The sequence below is a fragment of the Sander lucioperca genome, chromosome 4 (assembly GCF_008315115.2).
Source record: "Sander lucioperca isolate FBNREF2018 chromosome 4, SLUC_FBN_1.2, whole genome shotgun sequence".
Lineage (NCBI taxonomy): Eukaryota > Metazoa > Chordata > Actinopteri > Perciformes > Percidae > Sander > Sander lucioperca.
Window position 1 is genome coordinate 8022796 of NC_050176.1, and position 22814 is coordinate 8045609.

The 22814-nt window shown below is 39.8% G+C and overlaps 1 protein-coding gene across 2 annotated transcripts in view; it reads left to right on the plus strand.

Annotated features, from left to right (window-relative positions):
- The first annotated feature begins 4558 nt into the window (after positions 1–4558).
- LOC116042687 (myosin-9-like) overlaps positions 4559–22814 on the plus strand; it is a 31998-nt gene continuing 13742 nt past the window's right edge. Inside the window, exons 1-18 of one of the 2 annotated variants that reach the window (XM_031288988.2) lie at positions 4559–4777; positions 10127–10317; positions 10510–10650; positions 10811–10967; positions 11437–11464; positions 14327–14420; positions 15161–15181; positions 16521–16613; positions 16870–16933; positions 18500–18598; positions 18915–19058; positions 19421–19516; positions 19670–19746; positions 19977–20171; positions 20636–20809; positions 21058–21231; positions 22256–22370; positions 22608–22798. In XM_031288988.2, the coding sequence (XP_031144848.1) occupies positions 10132–10317; positions 10510–10650; positions 10811–10967; positions 11437–11464; positions 14327–14420; positions 15161–15181; positions 16521–16613; positions 16870–16933; positions 18500–18598; positions 18915–19058; positions 19421–19516; positions 19670–19746; positions 19977–20171; positions 20636–20809; positions 21058–21231; positions 22256–22370; positions 22608–22798 (2049 nt within the window). In that variant the 5' untranslated portion in view covers positions 4559–4777; positions 10127–10131. The remainder of the gene's footprint in view (positions 4778–10126; positions 10318–10509; positions 10651–10810; positions 10968–11436; positions 11465–14326; positions 14421–15160; positions 15182–16520; positions 16614–16869; positions 16934–18499; positions 18599–18914; positions 19059–19420; positions 19517–19669; positions 19747–19976; positions 20172–20635; positions 20810–21057; positions 21232–22255; positions 22371–22607; positions 22799–22814) is intronic. The other variant, XM_031288989.2, reaches the window with a different exon arrangement.

Genomic DNA, 22814 nt, shown 5'->3' on the forward strand with positions numbered 1-22814 from the left:
TTTTTTATTTTATTTTTATTGGGGTTCAGGCAAGAATTACATATACTTCCAGTTCTGAATATGTACAGAACCACTTTAACTCAAGTTTTAAACTTTAAGAATTTTACAAACACGATTTAAAAAAAAAAAAAAAATAAATAACACACACTACTAGGCTGACATAATTAGCTCGATGGTGTTTTAACTCCCCAACGTCTCCTTCCAGGCAGCGCAGCGACCGTTGACTTCAAGTCACCTAACCTTAACCCTAACCATAACTAGTGCCTAATCCTAGTGCCTTCCAGACAGTGCTGCCTGGAAGGAGACATTGGGGGCTTAAAACACAGATAAACACAAAATTACCTTCAAATCAGAGGGGTCAACTGCGTCCAAGACTGGTTGCCATATCTTAATAAATCCCTCGACATTGTTATGAATTGTGTAAGGCAGCTTTTCTAGAGGGAGTATTCTCAGTACCTCCTTATACCAATTGTGCAGTGCAGGGATGTCCTTATAAATCCAAAATGTATGAATAGTCTTTCTTGATATATAAGAGTGTTACAACCAATTTAGCATTATGGTTGTTCCTTGCAACGTCCACTTTAGCTGTGCTACCAAAATACACTGAAGAAGTGAAAGCTCCAAGTCATAACCAATCAAGACAACCACCTCATCTTTCACTTCTCTCCAAAATGTTGGTATCCTTGTACATTTGAAGTCATTTTAACCTTAAACTTACATTTAGTTTTCAGAGACTTTATACTTAGATAAATGTTGTATTTCCATCTTTACCACAAAGAGCACTGTGCTTTACTGCCTTAAATTTGATTCACATTAAATAATTTTTAGGAGAATGCTGACTATAAAATAGATGATAAATTAATTATTTAACTGTTTTCACAAATAAACCGATATAAACTTCACGTAAAATCTGAAGGTCTCCCCCTTATTTCAGAGTATAGTCAATATTCTCACTTTTTAATTCATGTTTTTGTTTTTCACAGGTATACATGTACAGTATACAAATGGTTGGCATTACTAAAACACTAAACGTGCAGCTCAAAAATTCTCCAAATGCGGACACACTTCACCTTGCAATTTACAGTTCTGTCCACAGCAGGGAGCACTATTCATTCAGAGACTGATGACTTCTGGTTGGTGTAGCGGTGCCATAACACATATAGAGAGAGGAAAAGAATGTATGAGAAATAACAAATCCCTCCATAACAACCTGTTTTAAATCTGACTTATCCAAACTTCTGTCACTGTGTTTTAAATAATCCTTGAAGTATTTTAGTGGGCCAGCAGGTGAGATCAATGGAGTGTATTAGGACGTGCAGTATTGTGTTTGTGAGTGTCACTGAACTTCTCGCATTCGTCTAAAATAAATTGAACTCATTGTAGGTCGTATCTCCCTTCTATCCACCAAACACAGGCAGGCCAATGTGCTCAAACACGTCAGAATAAACTTCAATGCAGATCTCTCCCTCTCTTCCTGCTACGGTTTCTGCACTTTCCCCCTCAGTGAAATTTACCATAAATACCTACATGACATGACTTGACATGACTGATGTTGCTCCTCGTTAAAAGCATGCACAGAAACAACAGATGATACATATTTTAACTGTGTTAACTAACTTGAAACACTTTTTTATGGTATCTACACTATTGTGTGTATTACGCAGAAACAAATAACGATAATTTTACACTGAGGCCATTATGAGGTGTGTGAGATGGTTTGCTGCCCTAAAGCAAGCTGCAGGAAGCTGCCTTATATGTGAAGTGGTGTAACAACAGACAGTGACCTGTGGCTGCAGAAATGAACCAACAGGATGATGACTGAGCGAAAGAACACAATCAGCTCTGGATAGACACTTTGTTTTCACAGTGTGCATATGAAAACACCATAATACAGTACGCTAACTGTTTACAGCAGAAAGATATACATTATATTTTGGAACATAGTTTATGTGTGTTAACCTGAAGTGAATATAGATAAAAGCCAGTATCATTTTTATCCAGTCACAAAGGAAGTCGGCAGCTCTGAGGGGGGGGCACCCTGATGGGTATCATTTGGATTTTTACGATTCTGATGCTGAACCGGTACTTTTAAAACAATTCTGATTCCTAAACCGATTCTTGTAAGTGTAATATGTTTACTAGCGATCACGTGCAGTGAATGGTTAATATGCTTTTACGTCCGTTTTGGTGAGCCCAGAGGGAAAATACTGCATTTTAAAAGTAGCCTACATTTACAGTAGCTAGCTAACGGTAGACTACAGAGAAAGTGTGATATTTTTACGTCCGTTTCGGAGCGACGGAGGGAAAATATTTCAGTCGACACATTAAGTGGAACCGAAATGAGGAACCAAAATTTGCATTCTAATCCGGTCCGATTCCTACTGGTTGCATAGGAAAACAGGTTTCAGTACCCAACCCTACTCGCGAGTCGCATATGCATAATATGCAATATGTAAATTAAAGCTGTATAATTACCTTTTTAAGGAAAAAGACCACAAGCCTATTTGAAGACCAATGAATCACCTAATACATACACAACATTGTTGTGGAACTTAAAATGGTAACTGTACCAGTATTAGTAACAATTACTAACATCAATTGTAAAATGTAAATTATGAAATCAAAGTATATCAGTAAGCATTTCCTTAACTCTCATATTGACATAGTTTTCAAGTAGCGTATATACTACAACAGCGTAATAATGAAATTTAGTTATGGCTTTTTGTTTTGGATCTATGAAAAATATTTCTGGGGGCGCCACTGAGCCCAATCAGGATGGACGGAGGCTAAAAAATGAATTGCTTTTTCAACTCTGTCTCAAAACAATACTCACACGCCCATATGTACATTGAAAGCAGTATTGGTTGATAAAATCATTCCTCCTTTCCGTACAAGGTAGATTTTATTATCATTCTCTCCATAGACAATATTTAGTGTTTTAGTATAATGTGCTGTACCTGTGGCCATGCAAGTATTGTTTAATGACAGTTTTAATATAATGTGAATCTATTATTATTGTTATTCGAACAAGATTGTTTTAATCTCTCCCTGAAACAAGTAACTGCATCAGAACTCGGACTGAATCAACATTAATCTAAAGTTTATGTGTATTACTGTTTTATTTTATTGCCTACAGTCATAAAAAATAGTGTATGTACACACCTTGTAATGCCAACAGTGTGTGAGTCCTTGCTCTGTTTCAATCATGCTGCGACACGCTGCCACTACATTTCTATCAGCCCATCTTTGATGTGGGACAGATTTGAAACAGCAGGAGGACCGGAGCTTGGGGTAATGACAGGGGTTGAAAAGAAACTTTACACCACACACAGCAAAAACACAACAATAGACCACGCCTCCCTCCACTTCTCTGCTCTTTTTGGAGATCTTTTTCTTTCTCTGTCTCCTCTCTCTGACCATATATGGTAGGAAATGAAACCAAAAGCTCATTGGTACATGGGAGACAAAGTGCAGGTAGCCATTTCCCTTGTTTGGGATGTGTTATAGTAAAATCATTTTCCTTCATTTATGTTTTGTTGTCAAGTAAATATAAGTTACTCTTTAATTTGTTTTTATAGAGAGATACAATACCAGAAGTGCAAAGACCTACTGAGAGTATACTGCACTGTACTGCATGTACATGCTTGCACTGACATGACTGACAGATCCATTGCCTTCTCTCTAAAACCATTAAAACATAAATATATGAATACACTCTTGCATGTTGGTTTGCCCCCTTTACATTTGCTTCCTCTCTCCACAAGCATTATTTGTTTTGTGTCATATTTCCACCTTGGACACATCAGCAGTGCCACACCCCTGCCGGTACAGACGAGACACACACACACACACACACACACACACACACACACACACACACACACACACACATACACACACAATCTGCCCAGATGCTCCAATCGTAAAAAGATAATCACTGGCTCTAACGCTCGGTCAAAGTATCAGACTAAGGCATTGTCATATCACCATTACTGTCTGGTAGTATCAGACAGTGTTGTTCAGCTCTGCTCTGATTGGACCAACTTGAGAGTAGATTGACTTTCAATCATGCACAATCACAATCAACCGAGTGATGAATGTGTTTGTGTCTATATATTGATTGCTTTGTGATGGTGGGATCAAGGTGCACATTTTTATTTGGAAAAAAAGTGTACACTAGGTTTCCAGATATATCTGAAAGTAAAAATACAAACATGAAACATTTTTAAGTGTATATGTGTATTCAAAATGGTGTCACAGCTATTTGCTATTTTTGTTATTGATACATATGTAATTGTTATTTTATTATTTATTATATTATTATAAGCAGGACACATCTAACAAAGTGTTGAGACTGTTTCCTGGATGATACATGATATCAAAATCATCTTAGTAGAGCCAAGAAAAGAATGCCTTTTTATTAAGGGTCTACTTTTTGATTCAGAGGTACTTTGCAGGCATTACTCATACCTCCACGTTTGCTGGTGAGCTCTTGAACGCAGCATGTACCGCGGGGAGGGAGGGAGGTGGGCGGGGCGTTTTAATTTACCTGCGAAAAATAAAACTGGGCGGATTAAAGGTGAAGACCGTCAGTCCTTGCAGGTTCCATACGCAGAGACACGCCTGAGCAGCTGGACCGAATGACAGAGAGGTGAGACGCGGCTGAATACAGAAGAGGCTTTTTCACTGAGCGGCTTCTTTTGAAGAAAGTATCGTCGAAACACGGACACAAACAGACGAACTGAGCTCACCTACAGTGCCTGCAGCTGAAAACCAGGTGTGTTGTCATTTTTATATAGAGCTGGGTGGTATTAACTGTGTCTTCAGCAGATGGGAATTGTTATTAACGACATTTTAAAGGGTAATGAAGAAAAAAAGACTTTTATTTTAAGAAAGACAAGTATGAATGTATTTGTTTTACTCAAGATGCCCAGGTGATCTCATCAGGCGACACAGAGGAGCCCTTTAAACCCGCGCATGCTCAATCTTCAGCGGCTTGTCTTTGAATATTGATTTATTTGTATTATAAGTTGTGCGTTAGTGTGCTAAACCTTTCTATGGGACTTTTGCTGAGTCAAGACTGTTGTGACATTCATTTACAGCTCAGGAAGTCACTTCTCTTTGTGATGCTCACAACACTAAAGACTCCCAGTATAACCATATGTAGCTTACAGACATCAACCACTTATATTTCCTACATAAATGTATATAAAGATAGCTTGTTTGATAAACTCTGTTTAATTGTAAATTAAAAGTTAAATTCATAGTTTAGTATAACTGTATGGACACACAACTTTGAATTTGACATGTAAAGACTGATTGCATGTTTTCTTTATTTACCAGGTAATAATAATAATATGCACTGTGACATAAACAGCATAAAGGTGTTTACTGTTTGGACTTTAGCTTATGTCTGTTATATTTACCGTTTGGATCCTGCAGTGTACTTTTGTCTTGTTGTTTTGTCAGGTAAACATGAGATGATCTTTTCTTTTTTTTTTCATAAAACAAACTGCACACACCCTGCTGCTGCTTGTCTACCAAGCAGAAACTTCCGGAGGCAATGCGGAAGTGCCTTATAAAACTGCATTCTATCCAATTTCCAGCAGGGGGCGACTCCACTGGTTGCAAAAAGAAGTCCCATTGCATAAGGAAATGACCGTACTTCTCACTTCATTTATTACCTCCGTAAACATTTTCCTAACCAGTTCATTTTCTAAATGATGGTCCCATTTATGTTAAAATAGATGATAAAAGCAGGGGATGCTTTAGGGGTGTGGCTACACACCGTCTTGTCAATTATGACAGAGGCTTAGCAATGCATATCCATGGCACAGTGTATATTAATAGGTGTCAACTTGTTTTTGTCTTAAACTTTGACCCTCTCACTGTGTTTTCATTTCATCGAAGTTAATTGGAACATTTTTGTCCCCTAAAAATGTATTGTTCAGCGTTCAATAACACCTTGCCAACCAAGCTAGCTAGCTTGCATTGGCTGGTAACTTAAGGGAAAGTCTTCTGATTTTCAACCAGCTCTGTATACCGCAGTAGGCCTACATGCAGATGAATGGCGCCAGTGCCCAGAGGCCAATCTTTTTTTTCCTACTATGGCCACGCCAAGACCCGCCCTTCAATAGCAGCTCGATTGGTTGGGGTTCGGCATTGACCTCGAGTGGTTAAGGTTAGGATAGCCGGTTGCGTAAGCATGGACGCCTGGCCAATAGTAGTGTGTGAATGCTATTGAAGGGTGGGTGGCCATAGTAGGAAAAAAAAATTATCGCAGGACGTCCCTGGTCCTAAACCACCTCTGACACTGGCTTAGCTGCGGCAATCTCCCCACTTAGCTCCGCCTTCTTGTCTAAAGATGCTCACTTCTGGCTCCAAAATACCAAGATGCCGACACCCTGAATGCAAACTTAAAATGGCATTCCACAAACCAGTGGGTGTACAAAATATACAACAAATACAAAATTGACAAGCAGTCACAAGAGGACATGGCTTTGTGGGGATGATGAAGAAGCGTGTCTGACAAGATAAGACTGTTTCAGCTGGGGCATAATTCTACTCATGACTTGTAGAAATAGTTTGCAGATCAAAATGTAGTCTTCCTCTTTTGGTTCAGCTTGAAAAATAAACAGCGTTGCCACATCTGGAACCCTCTCAGCCCTCTTAATTCTGCTCTCATCACCTTTTTATACATAAAGTCAAATGCAGACCTTTCTCCACTTTTTTGATGTCTTCAGCTTGCATACTTAACAGCTATCTACCCCTGTCCATTTAAAAAAAAAAAAAAAAAAAGCATCTTCTCATTCACTGTACTCATACTTTGACTAATCCCTTACGTCGGTGCCTCAACATTGTTGATATCTTATGAGTCCCTCACCCCACCGGCCTCGTACCAGCAGCCTGGCTGCAGATGGCCGGGCCTGGCTCTCTCTGAGGTAAGAGCCATGGAAGCCTGGATAAAGCAGGGATTGACTGGCAGCCAAGAACAGGAGAGAGCAGGGGCATGGAGATGATGAGAGAAGCATGCAAAGAACACAGGAGATGCAGATTAAACGGGTCCATGCAGACAATAGTGTTGTAAGGTTAACAAGGTGATTTTGTTTCCAGCATGGTTAAATAGTCTTGTGGGAAAACCCTTCCAGTCAGACACTAAGACTTAATTCCTCATCCTGAGGTTAGGCATGTGTTGGGTACTCTGAATCTAAAGACAAGAATTGATACAGAAAAGTAGGCGTGAAGATGGAAGCAGTTCGTTTTGAAATGTGCAGAGGCTGAGTTTGTGCAACTTCCTGAGGAAGTTAGCCCATGGATAGCTTTAACAGTGAAGCCACATACATGTGAATGTCACAAGTTGTGTGTGGGCTTTGTGTTTTAATGCTTTTGTGGTTTCAGCCTGAGAATGGATGATGCATTCAGGACCTCGTGTACTTACTGTAAATACGTGATGCTCTTAGTTTTCTCTGACTTCTGCTGCAGTTTTGATTTTAGTGCTGTATGATAAGAAATGTGACTGTGTTCCTCTTCCTCCTCCCCCACTGATGTTAGAGTCTGAGCACATAATGAACTTAAAAGAGATACGGATGACACCTTGTGCACTGATCCCTTTATCCCTCACTCTATAAACACACACACAACACACTGTCTTTATCCCTCTCTACACACACACACACACACACACACACACACACACACACACACACACATACTCAGCTGTTTTTTAATCATCTGTCCTCTACCTGAGAGGAGGCAGCTGCTCCTGTAAAAACATTCATATTGAAAACATTTATTTGTATAATTAATGTAGCCTAATGTTTTTTATTTATATATATATATATATATATATATATATATATATATATATATATATATATACATACATACATACATACATACATACATACATACATACATACATACATACATACATACATACATGTATCCGGTGAATAAGGATTTGGGAGAAGAAGACATTGCTTTACTAAAGGTTGAAAATTAAAAAAGGCTAGTAGGAACCACTGAGTTAGTCTCAACAGAAGTAAAAAAGAATGTGAATGTATTTGATTAAACAATCATTTGTAGGACCCTCTTGAAAATGAGAATTTGCATCTCAAGGGGTAGTGAAAGCAGATTGAAGGTGATGGATCTTATCTTTTTTAGTTTTTTTTCATTTTTTGTGATTCTTCTCCAGGGTGTGGTTGGGGGAATAATGGCATGTCTGTCTCTGCCCAGACTTGCTCCCAACATTCTTCTCTGCCTCTCTGACTGCAACGTATCCCTCCACCGACCTTACACTGCTAAAGGCTTTAAATGCTTAGAGCCAGTCTCAATGTCCTGAAGCCGGATATGTAATCGCTGCACATTTATCACCTGTGGCGGAAATTGCAGGTCTAAAGAGAGGGTTGGGGATAACGAGGAGTGGGAAAAGGAGTCGGGAATCTGTGGAATTCTGTGTAATGAGCTGGTGAGGAAAGACTGTGAGTCAGACAGGGACTAAAGGATGGACAAGTGGAAATGTAGAAAGCAAGAGTCATACTGTAGAGCTCTGGTGAAAAGCGGCTAATTGTTTTGTCTGACTGTTTTGAGCCTCAGTTCATGAAAACACTGGCAAAGACTGAAATGACCCATGTATAACTTTATGGGATTTTTTTTTCTCTGATAAGTAACATATTGCTACTGTAGGTTTTACCATTATCTGTACATGTGTCTGTTTTGAAGCACTTTAGTGCACATTTAGCTTTAGGTCATCGGTAAAAAGGTTGCGGTCTCATAATATTATAATAAAATAATAATACTATAAGATTAATAATACAGTGAAACAACATGAAATGACAGCTGTTATGATAATGTGCCCAAACCTGCGCTATACCTCCCTGTTACCTTCTGACAGAGCAGTAGATTTTATCGCCTTGAGGAGTTCATATTGGTTCACACACCTCAGTTAAATATTGATGTGAGAAGTTTAAGTCGCATATCAAAGTTTAAAGTCATTCTACAAACTCAACATGGGCTTATAATCCCACACTCATGCGAGCAGCAATAACCGACTCGGTTTTAGTTTCAGGACATGCAAAGTGCACTTTATGTCTTGCGTTGTACATAGTTGAATGTTACTTTAAATAATGTTTATAGTTTTGTGTCTCCCATCTGTATGTAATTGGAGGGTGGGCAAAATGTTCTCAATTCAATGGAGTCCAGTACAACACCAGCACTATAAAGAACTCAACGTAAGCTACAGTTTTTAATTGTTCAAAAGACAAAAAAATTATATTTTTGTGAATATGTTTTGGGTCATTTAGAGAAATGAGGGGAGAGAGAGGACTGGCCTCCAGGACACACCCCATGTTTAATGTTGATCTGCATCAAAATACACAGTAATACCGTAATGATAATTTGCTGTTTGTCATTGGTTTTCAAAGAATACCTTAATCCTGATTCTTAAGAATGAAAGGAGTTTCTTCCATTTGAATTCTTCATGATGCTTTTGCACCATTTGAAGTTTATAATTCAAAACTTAAGGCAGTTTATGTCGAGGCTTGTTGACCACTACAACAATATTGGTAAACCGTTAGTTCAAAATAATATAGAATATCAAACTAGTGAATATCTTTTTTTTCTGGTTCATCTAAATATGTTAGCTGCCAAATCTGGAGAGGAATTTCTGTCTTTTGTGTTTTTATCTGTGGTTTTATTTTATGGATGTTTGTTTGTTTGTGTTCTGTGTTTTGGTGATTAGTGTTTGTTGGGATGGGAGCCTTGTCATTCAATCATCATTATTCTAATATTCCATTATTTTATGGATTCATAAATTGAACCTTTGACATTGGTGAAGAATACATTTAATTTGTCGGTGAAAAAACTGTTGTACAAAGAATGCAAAATGGTAGAAAATCTAAATCCGTAATGAGCGTGGCATATATTGATGGCCTACAGTGAAAAATGTTCCTCTCCTTCACACCAAAATATTAGGTTCACACAGTGAAGCTTCTCTTCAGTAAACCAATAATGTTCACAGTAAAATATAAATTATTGGACATGTTTTGATGCTAGGTCTCTTTCAAAGGTCAGACTCCTCAAAATGGCTTCATTTTGTTTTAAAATGTTCTCTTGCTCTGTCTTAAAGCTATCATGACGGACGCAGACAAGTTCCTGTATGGGGACCGCAGTGGGGGGAGCAACCCTCTGGCCCAGGCCGATTGGTCCACCAAGAAGCTGGTGTGGGTCCCCTCGGAGAAGCTGGGCTTCGAGGCTGGCTCCGTCAAGGAGGAGCAGGGAGACGAGTGTGTGGTGGAGTTGACGGACTCCGGCAAGAAGGTGAAAGTGAAAAAATTCTCTTGAGTAATTTGTTTGTCTGTTTTTTAAGTTGTTGAACACCGTCCTTTACAAGCAACCAACCAGCATTTTCATTTGATTATCGATGTTAAAATGTGCTTTTAATAGGTTTCTGCTATCTACATCTTGTTCAGGGCACCCTTCTGACAGGTGTCTTGTCTCTTGAAATCTCAGGTGAAGATAAACAAGGATGACATTCAAAAGATGAACCCACCTAAGTTCAGCAAGGTGGAGGACATGGCGGAGCTCACCTGCCTGAACGAGGCCTCCGTGCTGCACAACCTCAAAGAGAGATACTACTCTGGACTCATCTATGTGAGTTTGGCTGGATACACATTTAGATAAAATCTCATGTTACAGATCTGTCTTCATGGCGAATGTTTTTTTTTTTTTTTTTTTTTTTTTTTGTGTGCGCACTCGTGACTGGTTGAATTAACACTCCTCTCTGACAGTAACCATCCTCTATCTTACCCAGACGTACTCTGGTCTCTTCTGTGTGGTGGTCAACCCGTACAAGAACTTGCCCATCTACTCTGAGGACATAGTGAACATGTACAAGGGCAAGAAGAGACATGAGATGCCCCCTCACATCTACGCTATCACGGACACGGCCTACAGGAGCATGATGCAGGGTACCACAGTTATGTTTGTTAAGGAAAACAGTTTTTGCTACAGGATATAAACCGTACAGAAACAATTTTTAGCCACATTTGTAGCCACCGATATGTGCATCACACATGGACACCAAATAAATGTACATAATTTAGGCTAAAACATATCAGAAAATAATGTCCATCACAATTTATTTTTTTTAAATTTGCATTTGTTTTGTTTCACCATCAGGAAAAAAAGCCAGTGATATTTAATTCACAATGATGTAAACAAAGAATAGAAACAAATCTTCACATTTGAGCAGCTGGATCCAGAGAATTGATTCATCAATTGATTAACCAATCAGTCGTTTCAGCCCGACATTAAAGCTACGGAGTTGAACAATCAATCACATGCTGTGTTATTACTGAGCTTCACTTCAGCTGCTTGTGTATGTTATGTCGACTTTTTTTCCCTGATTAAGATTTTTCCTCTTTCTCTTCCTCTCAGATCGTGAGGACCAGTCCATCCTCTGCACGTAGGTTACTCTGTCCTCTTGGTATCTTCATAATAGCTTGGTTTAGAACAGTGTAGTGTCTCAGTGTCTTTTCTTCAGTGATCAGTCTTTCTTTTGCACAGATTCATACAGATGGTATCTGTTGGTTGTAGGATCAAGCTTGAATTGATTGTTCCTCTCAAGACTGTATAGGCTTAAGTCAAAATTAAATTGTAATTGAGCAAAATTTAACAAAACGGTCTCACTTCAAGCTTTATTTAGTTGCAGTCCGCAAGCTTTTGAACATATCACATGATCTTAATCAGTAGATTACATTTGCCAGGAATTGTAGAAGTTATTAATGTTTTCTGAACAAAACAAAAAAAAATTAGGTTCTCTAAGTTCTCCGTAGAAGCATATTTCTTTTTTTTGTTATAGTTATATGTGAAAAGAGGTCAAACTCTTCCATTTATTGGAAACCTTGTCTTAAAGGTGGAATCTGTGATTCTGGAGAAAGATTGTTGATATTTGAACTCAACACCTGAACAAATACACCCCCCCCATCAGTGCTCCATCAGAACATTAGCATGAGTCAGATTTACTGTCCATCTCGCTCCCACTGCCTTTCTCTATATACATTAATTCAGATTCAGATAACTTTATTAGTGCCCAAGGGGGCAATTCAGTTTTACAGCCAACCCATCCATTAAGGGTTACACTTTAAAAGTGTATTAAAAAGTGCATTAGCACGCAATGTATATAATGTAATGTTATAATAATTTCAAATAAACAATAAATAGTACTGCAGCAGTCATACATCCCCCTGTATACAGATGCTTCTCTCTCTCCTGTAACATCCACACATTTACACATGACCCAATCATTACACACACCCAACCCCACCCACACACCCGCACACCCACACACACACCCACACACCCACACACCCACACCCACACACACACACACGGATGCATAGAATTCATTTACAGACCCCAAAAGAGTTAAGCTTCCTCAGTAGGTATATTCTTTGGTTTGCTCGCTTAATAATGCTATCAGTGTTCTCACTGAATTTCAGTTGTGAGTCAAACACTGTGCCTAAGTACTTATATGTTTGGACTATTTGAACATTTTCATTGTGTATTACACCCGGTTTTGGTTCGTCACTGTGCCTTCTAAAATCTATAATTAATTATTTAGTTTTAGACACATTTAAATCAAGGAAGCTGTCGTCACACCATCTGACAAATTCTGTAAGGGCACTGTTATGATCAGATTGGTTGCCCTGGAGAAGGGACAACAGGGCTGAGTCATCTGAAAACTTCACCAAGTAGCTGTTCTCCCAAGATGACCTGCAGTTGTCAGTGTATAATATAACAAGCAGGGACGCAGGAAACGCTGTCTTCTGTCCAGAGTTTTATGGTTTTTTCCTCACGCTCAAGGCGTCTGAAAGCGGGCTTGTACACAGGCATCAGATATATACTATTGTGGTAGGAGGCACCAAGGGGCGGCATGGCCATGGATCTATAGGCCCCATTTATTGAGCCATAGCAGAGATCTAAGGTGGTATTCCTCCACGTTGTAGAGCAAGTTATATACTGTTCATATGATCTTAGGGTCTTGTCTAAGATGCAGTGATTAAAATCTCCCATAAAAAACTTGGGAGCCTCTGGGCAAATGGAATCCAGTCTATTAGTGACGTCAGCGATCACTTGCGCTGCGATTGAAGCATTGGCTCGCGGGTGAATATACACACGCGTATAAAACAGCTGTTGGAATTCTCAAGGTCAATAGAACGGCCAGAGAGACACAGTCAACGTCGATGTCCGAAGTGCATATTCTTTCTCTCACTACCACAGTATTACAGTACCTTTTTATTTACGTAGAGGCACACTCCTCCCCGACTTTTCCCAGTTGTATTTGGGTCTCGGTCCAGGCGAATTGGGCTTCCAAACCCACTTATGCTTAAGTCCTCGTCCCGGTCTGACTCCCTCAGCCATGTTTCCGAAAAGGCGAGAAGAAAAGTGTCTTTTATTCCGGGTTTGCACCTGATCCAAGCTTCCAGCTCATCTGTCTTGTGTCTTAATGACTGGACGTTTGACAGCAGGATTGTGGGGAGTGGGAGTAGCCTACAGCGGTTGTCGAGCCTGAGATTTTTAAGTCTCCGATGCAGGCCTCCTCTTCTCCCTCTTTTCCGATGTTTGCTCCATGCATGCAATCTGCACAGCTCCGCCGGAATATCTGGTATAATACCGGCAGATGATGTTCGTAGGGAGATCAGAAACTCTCAGCTGTGAATAACTTTCCCAAGTGCTCCGTACTCCGAACCGTGGCAGGTGGAGAATTCCAGCAGTAGCATTATCACAATAAATTTTGCGAACAGTTAATCGAAAGTCCTTAGAAGCCGCATCTCTGGATCACTGGTGCTTTCACTCACGGATAAACATTAACATCCTCAATAGACACTCAATAAAACGATAAGAAAGTAAAAAAACAAACAATGGATGGGCAAGCTGCTGGGTCGCACACGCACTGGAGCGCCCTGAAAGTAGTCTTGTGTGTTTTTGCAACACAAAACACAATGACCCTGTCCTGTGCACGAGCAGAATTGTGATGTGTGGCTCGGTCAGAGCCATTTTGTTTCCCATTTAAAGAGCTAGGGCTGTTAATGAACACCAGATTATTTTTCAGCGCACACACAACGGACAGCTAGTGGACCATGAAGAGATGTTCCCTTAATTTTGACAAAAACATGTATTGCATTAGAATCACAGACTCCACCTTTTTAATTGTTGTGTGATGTGTTGCTTTTAATGCCTTAGGATTATGACGTTCAGTATACTAACCCCCTAATTGATATATACGGTGTCTAAATATTTCCATGTACTGCGTCTTTCTCTGCAGTGGGGAATCAGGAGCAGGGAAAACAGAAAATACCAAGAAAGTCATTCAGTATCTTGCCCATGTTGCATCCTCTTTCAAGTCCAAGAAAGACCAGGTCAGTAAAAAGTTTAAACTTTTTATTTCCTTCTCTTAGAAAAAAACATGATGGAACCCCTACTACATAATTGTATACAGTTAACCTGGGCCTACAGTAACCTGTAGGGCAGCCTAACACCTTTTTATACATACCTTTCTTTGCATACAATACTAAGCTATTAAAATAATTGTTGGCGTGATTTCATAAATCATGTTTTGATGTTAAACATATATGTGGCACAGTGAATCCTTTGAAATAACTGTGGATGGCCTTAGTGACTACCTTACTTAGGGGCCAGTAAGCCTATTATCAGATTTACATTTGCTAATAATATGTTGGATTCATGGTAGGCCAATTCAGTTACTTTGAGGACCCCCTAAAGGCCCTGGACTCCCTGTTGAAGATCTCTGCTCTAATGTTCCCTAATCGTTAGTGCCTCCCTGTTCTTCATGATGTATAAATAGACGGTTCTTCCCCTGATTAGTCCATCTCTAAAATGTAGTCTACCTGAACGATGTGGCAACTATTGCACATTCCTCTTTCAGGCCTCGACGTGCTGGCCTCACCTTTTTACTTGCATTGTGTGTGTACTTGTATTCTTTATATGTTGGTCATTTCACAAGTTTTTACAGGAAATGTTTGATAAATCACTTCATGATTCATCAGGTGACACCAGGTTTCCTCTGCAGTTATCTATTTTGTGTGCTGAAGTTGGTATCAAATGTGTTGAACTCTCTCCTTTTTCACCTCTTCTCCAGGGCATTGCAGCTTTGTCACATGTGAGTTAATCTCTCTGACTCCATGCATGGTGTCTGTTTATGCACATGCACTCTACTCACGGGAAATGTTTTATTGTCTTTGTCTGGGTTTTGAAGGAATTGCTTTCAAAAGCTATTTAAGGTCTATGGCTTTTTAGGAATAGTTTTACATTTTAAGAAATATGTTTACTCATTTTCTTAACGACCCCCGGGGCCCCGGGCTTCTTCCAGTCAGGGTAGCCCTCAGGTTCATAGGGACACACAAACCTCTCTACCACGATAAGGTGATGGTTCCTGGAGAGGAAACAGCTAGCCTGGCTAAAATAACGAAATGAACCTGACAATACACGGTTAAAGACAGACGGACGGACGGACGGACGGACGGACGTTACATTCGAACAAATACTAGACAAAGGCTAGCTGTTTCCCCCTGTCTTTAAACCAAGCAGCTTCTGGGGACTGGTGCTAGCTTTAAATTGACCATACAAATATAAAAGTATTATCAATCCTCTCATCATACTCTTGGCACAAAAGCAAAGAAGTGGATTTCCCAAAATGTCAAACTACCTTTTTAAATACAAGAAAAAATGAGCAAAAAACTACAATGTTAGGAAGATTTATCCCTCATATGTTTTAGATACATTTTAGATATAGTTTCTTTTAAAAAGCAAAAAAAAAAAAAAAAAAAAAGAAAAAATCACCAATTAAAAGAGTCTGGTATGGGTTTAAAGGATCAAGAGACATGATTGCTCAACGATTATTTCGCTTGTGACACCAAAGACCAGTTGAGCAGTAACATTATCTGAGGTTTGTCTCAAATGCTAAAATATGCCTCGGTGTGTGTGCCTGCAGTTTAAATGCCGTATTAGGGGATAGTAATCTACTTCACCCAGCAGCTATTTTTCCTCAGTCTGGTCATTCCTGATTTTGTCATTGTTATGTAGTAGTAATGAATATGTTTGGGGGTGTTAAGGTGCACTCCTGCATTTCCTTGAGTGATCTTGACTAACCAGCCTGTGTGCTTCCTGTGTTCTCTTGTTTGTGCCTGCATGGACAGGGATGGTCTTACAGGGGTTTTGTGCTTGAGTGGGCTTGCTGATATGTGTGTTGGAATGTGCATGATTCAGTATTGGCTTGTGTATGGTTGATTGGGCAATGATAACATCCCCTGAGATAAACCTTTGGAATAAACGTGTTTTTGTTGCACAGATCTTATGTTTGTATTAGCCAATGAATGTCTGCAGCGCTTTAAGAAAAATGCATGATTTAAAGCTGTGTTTGCCTGACTAATGTGCAGCTTAGAGTCATGATACAGTGTTATTGAAGTCTGTAGTTTCTGAAACTGTCTTCTCTTTGTCAGGGGGAACTAGAGAAACAGCTGCTGCAAGCAAACCCCATCCTGGAGGCCTTTGGCAACGCAAAGACCGTCAAGAACGACAACTCCTCAAGATTCGTAAGACCGACTTGATGCACCTGAAAGCTTACTTTTTTTTCCTTTTTAACATTCATGTAACATAACATTAATGTCTAAGCACCAATCAAAATAAAGGTGGGATAAACATCATTAGATATTAGAGTTTAAAAACTCGTGCTGCCCACTTAGAAAACAGGTTTTCAGGAACTTTTTAAATGTATCACATTCAACCTTAAAAAACATTACAATGTTTAGTGCTACATATGAAAATGGTTTGATTTGTTTTCTCTTGTAGGGAAAATTCATCAGGATCAACTTTGACGTCAATGGATACATCGTTGGAGCCAACATTGAAACTTGCATCCTTTTAGAAATATGCTTTATTACTAAATTTGTTCTGTAAAGAGATTAACTTGCTAGGTGGCTCCAAGGCAAAAATAAGCTTACCCAACCCCATTTTTCCAAGGGTGACAGAAACCAGTCAAAATGTCCATGCTGTAATTAGTTTGTGATAATTTGACTCAGCAAATTTGTTTAAAGTGGCTATGAGGAACTTTTAGTTTGTGTTGATTCTATCCCCGTTGGACAAAAGTGGTAGTGTTTTTACCACACCTGCTGTTGTAAACATCTTTTCTAGTGCGTGCCGTAATGTAATGTCCACGGGAGGAAAGCATGTACTACCTACTGTATTACTGGTTAGCGTTTCCAGTAGGTCATATAGTTGCGATGTTTTGCTTGGACAGAAAAGCATTAATTTAAAAGAAGAGAATACATTACTCTGTTGCATTTCAAGTGTTGCATATGGTAACTTGGCCTACTTTGGATGTATCGTGAGCTAAACCGGGTGTCACTGTAACTGTGTCACGAGCATTAGCAAGAGTTTGTTGTAGCAAATTTTATGAATGAAATAGACATTATATACCTTTCTAGGAGAAAGAGGGCCAATTCAGGGTCGGTTTTGAATCCTTTACAATAATGTAATTGTCTCCATCTGTTGAAAGACTGACTGACTGATGTCTGTCACTCTCCCTTTTTAGCTTTTAGTTGTTTAATTTCCTTTTTTTCTGTGATGGTCCTGCCCCAGTATCAGCCAACTTCTAAATTTAAAATACAATTAGGCCTGTATAAAGAAATATCCTGCTACCTTTTACCTGGCTGGATACTCACTAGAACACAGGCTTTTCTGGTGTTACACTGAAATCTATGACCCTTCAGAATGTGTTACTGTGGAGCCGTTCTGCCTGCTGTAAATTATTTTGTGACTTTTGACCCGGGCAAAGGCATTAATAAAAACTATAAAAATAGTATTCTGGGGTGCCTGGGTAGGTCACCTGGTAGAGCGTGTGCCCCATGTACAGAGGCTAGGTCCTCGACGCATTGGCCGCGGGTTCAATTCCAACCTGCAACCCTTTGCTGCATGTCATTCCCCCTCTCTCCCCTTTCAAGTCTAAGCTGTCCTTTCAAATAAAGGCTTAAAAATGCCCCCCCCCCCGTTAGTTTCGTCTAGTTTGCAGTTACAGGTCATTTATGATCATCAGATGGAAAATGAAACCGTTTCAGGAACATTTTTAAAAATTCCTCATAATTACTTTAAGGAATCGGATATGTATGTAAACATGATATAAACTGACTAATTAAAAGTAGTTTTTGACATAGGGCCCCTCTTTAAGACTAGGCCACAAGGTTGGGTAAAAATGCAGCTGCAAGAGCAACATTAGGTTCTTTTCAGTTTAATTGTACTTTAGTGCATATTACCAGCACATTTAGAAATGAATCGCATTATTACAAAGTACCACAAAAATAGCCTGTGGTTTTCAGAGGCCCTGAGGGTCTGTGTGTTTGACCAGCTTTGCTTCTGTACATTTTAAAGATGCTGTTTTCCCGCTGCGTTTGCATTTGTTTGTCCTTGACTGAAATGTTACCAGATCTGTTGGAGAAGTCTCGAGCCATCCGACAAGCAAAAGATGAGAGGAGCTTCCACATCTTCTACTACATGCTGACAGGAGCAGGGGACAAGCTGCGCTGTAAGACAATTTTATTACAGCGTAAATGCATCAAACTGAGCTACGTGGATGAAAGTTGCAGAGTAGCAAAGTAAATGTGTGGACTTGCAGTTCAAGAGCCAATACATTTGTTAAGCACTCACCTACACAGGAAGTCCACCAATATTGAAAACTGAGCTTCCCATTTCTCAGTTCAGTTATTTGTGCAATACAATAGTGCTGTCGTATGCATATAAGCCAAAGAGTTTAGCAGCACAATGAAAACGTACTGCCAGATCCCTCTCAGCTGAACAAGTCTATTAAAATGGTAATTTCTCTCCTCTTTTTCACCATCTAGCCGAGTTGTGTCTGGAGGATTACAGCAAGTACCGTTTCCTGTCCAATGGAAAAGTGACGATACCTGGCCAGCAGGACACAGACATGTTTACTGAGACCATGGACGCCTTTCAGATCATGAGCATCCCAGAAGATGAAAGAATTGGTACATATCATCTTGTTTTTTTAACTTGTTTATAGGTTTTTAAAGGATTATTTTTATTATCAATTAACGGTTCCCTGTGGAGTTTTAGACCTGTATTAGCACTATGAAACTGTTTTTCTAAGAGTTGGTCCCCCATTTTGTTTATCTCGGGCACAAGGACGCACATGCACACACACAGGTGACACAACACATATCAAGATTTGAAGAGTTTGTTTTTAAATTCTGTTATAATAGAATAAGTTTCCAGGGGTGTTTTTTTTTTAATAGTGAGATTATCAAACATATGGTTAGGTGGCACTTATTACTCTTCATGTGATTCTTTCCTCTGCAGCACAGAGCGACTTATTCTGTCTGTTTATCAGGTCTGTTGAAGGTGATGTCGGCAGTGCTGCAGTTAGGGAACATGACCTTCAAGAAGGAGCGTCACTCTGACCAGGCCTCCATGCCCGACGACACTGGTACTCACATTTACACAGACACCACCACCACCACCATTATCATCATCATCATTTCCTCTGTGCATGCTATTTGTTTCACTGCCATTTGTTTAAACCTTTCCAATTAATGCAACTTTTACATCCTCCAATCTGACCCCCATGTTTTACCCCCAGCTGCCCAGAAAGCGTGTCACCTGCTGAGCATCAATGTGACCGACTTCATACGAGCCATCCTGTCCCCCAGAATCAAGGTCTGCATAGCAGTCAAAACATTATTCGTTTCATTGACATTCAATAATAGAAAATGTGGACCTCATTGTGTCAGTTCATGTTTGAGTTAATTTTTTCACTTTAGTTTGAACCTGTTTTTTTTCTGTTTCCTCATCACAAATAAATGAACAAGTGTTTTTCAATTAGCCAGCTTCCTGTGTATTGATAATTTCAGTATCGCAGGATGACAGTGGACTATTTCTTTTTGCAGGTTGGCAGGGACTATGTCCAGAAGGCACAGACCCAGGAACAGGCTGAGTTTGCTGTTGAGGCTCTGGCTAAAGCCTCTTATGAGAGGATGTTCCGCTGGCTGGTCATGAGGATCAATAAGGCCCTGGACAAGACCAAGAGACAGGGAGCCTCCTTCATTGGCATCCTTGATATTGCTGGATTTGAGATCTTTGAGGTGAGGTGTTAGGGCTTGACAGATTGATAGTTATGCATCGTACCTCTAGTTCTGTGATCACACAGGACGCACTGATGGGGCTCTATTGGCTCAGCCACTCTGTGTGTTTGACACCACTCTATAGCATGACTCCTGTATTGCTGACAAAGTTCAATCTGATTAAAAGATGCAGGTTTAATTCACAACCAGAGGTGAATACATATTACCCAATTCCTCATAGAAATAAAGGGGCAGCAACATCCAGTGGGACTGCACCTAAAGAGGAGGTCCAATTATGCAAAATATGTACTGTGTTGGTAGGGTCTTTAACAGTGTCACTGGACTGTAGACTGAAGCCCGGAAATATACAGCAGGTAAAACTTGATGTCTGCAGCCCCATTGCTCTCCAGGCATCGAGGGTTTCTGAATAAAGTTGCAGATTAAATTTTCTGTCAATCAATTGTTTCTTTAATTCTCTCTTACAGTTGAACTCATTTGAGCAGCTGTGTATCAACTACACCAATGAGAAGCTGCAACAGCTCTTCAACCACACCATGTTCATCCTGGAGCAGGAGGAGTACCAGAGGGAGGGCATCGAGTGGAGCTTCATCGACTTCGGCCTTGACCTGCAGCCCTGCATCGACCTCATTGAAAAACCTGTAAGACGTCTCCTAGTTACTATTCCTCCCACAAATAACAACTCGCAGTACTTGTCTTAGCCTGAAGTAACCCTTGAGATGAAGGGTTGTTTACAAGACTTCTGCAGAAGTCATTGGCTGTATTTTCTGCAGAACAGGTGTGTAACACAAGCTGAGACATGTCAACTGCACATAGGTCAGTCTGCAGTTCAAAAGCTCATTTAATCATCTGTGTTTGTTGTGTTTTTTTCCCCCACTGTTCATCATAGGCCGGCCCTCCAGGCATCCTGGCTCTGCTGGATGAAGAGTGCTGGTTCCCTAAAGCCACAGACAAGAGCTTTGTGGAGAAAGTGCATCAGGAGCAGGGAACACACCCCAAGTACCAGAGACCCAAGAAACTCAAGGACAACGCTGATTTCTGCATTATGCACTATGCTGGAAAGGTCATTGATGAATACTTTGTTTGTTTTGTTGGATTTGTGACTTGTTTTTTTTTAATACAGAAATAGTATCAGCAAAGTGTAGTTAAAGTCACATCACTCATGCAGAATGGCTTCTGAGTGATGTATATTATAGTGGATTATTATTGATGCATTAACATGAAGGTAGTATTTCAAAGTTGTTGTACTTGGTGGAGGGGGAACAAATATTAGCTGCTTTGTATACTGTTAGTTTGATATATAAGAAATCATATTTTCTTAACTGATATACCTTTTATTTGAAGAATTTTAATATGAAGTTTAACTAATAATTACATCTGTCATAAATGTAAGTAATGAGTAAAAAGTATATTTTCCTCTTAAATGTAGTGAAGTAGAAGTATAAAGAAGCATAAAATGGAAATAATAATTAAAGTACAAGTAGCTGAAAATTTTACTTGAGTAAATGTACGTAGTTGCTTTCCACCTCTAGATGGCTGCAAAGTAACAACGTAGTCCTCTGGCTCAATTCTGATTACACAAAGTTTGGCTTGAAGAGGAACTTCTTTGCTAATTACACGGTTTATAAATCTCATAAATACTTGCACTGTGCTTCAGAATAAAATGGGGCATTGAGTATCATTAACTTCAATGGGCTGTACTTGATAATGAGAACATTGATATAGCAGCAAACAACTATTTGCTATGTAAAGATATAGTGGAGTAATGGCGTCCTGAGCAGAGAATGAAGTCCCAATCTCTGTGTGCTCTGTTGCAATCTGAGCTTCTCTGTTCTTTGTTTGTTCGTTGTTGAAAGCCAGTCCGGCCACGTGTGCATGTCAGTGTCTTGTGTGCTGGTATCAGACGCAGAGGGCCGTGACAAAGTGCTATTTGGCGAGTTGGAACGGTCTGTAAGAGCCGCGTGGAGTTAATCCGAGACCACCACTTTTTTCTGAATATTGAGTACAGCCCCTTTTAAAGTAACAATGGTTTGGGCGTAACCTCAACTGCAGTTCTTCATTACAAATGTGGCTGTCCTCTGCTGCAGGTGGACTACAAAGCAGACGAGTGGCTGATGAAGAACATGGATCCTCTGAATGAGTGTGTGGCCACTTTGTTCAACCAGTCAACAGACAAATTTACTGCTGACCTGTGGAGAGACAGTAAGTGGTGTAACTGAATTGATCCAAAATCTCATAACTGCTGTAAGTTACTGTTGGTACAAAAGGTATTGGAAATGCACCAGTTGAAAAAAATCAAAAAATGACAAACTGTGTGTGTGTGTGTGTGTGTGTGTGTGGTGACAAACAAACACGTTTAATTATGACAAATAATGATACATTTCCGTGTTATAAAACACACTGACAAAATTACTTTCCACTTTTTCTGTGTCCTCACAGTGGACCATATTGTCGGCTTGGATAAGGTGGCAGGAATGGCCGACTCCATGCATGGTGCATTCAAAACCCGTAAAGGTATGTTCCGCACTGTGGGTCAGCTGTACAAGGAGCAGCTGGGTAACCTCATGACCACACTCAGGAACACCAACCCGAACTTTGTCCGCTGCATCATCCCCAACCACGAGAAGAAGGTACAGAACAACAATC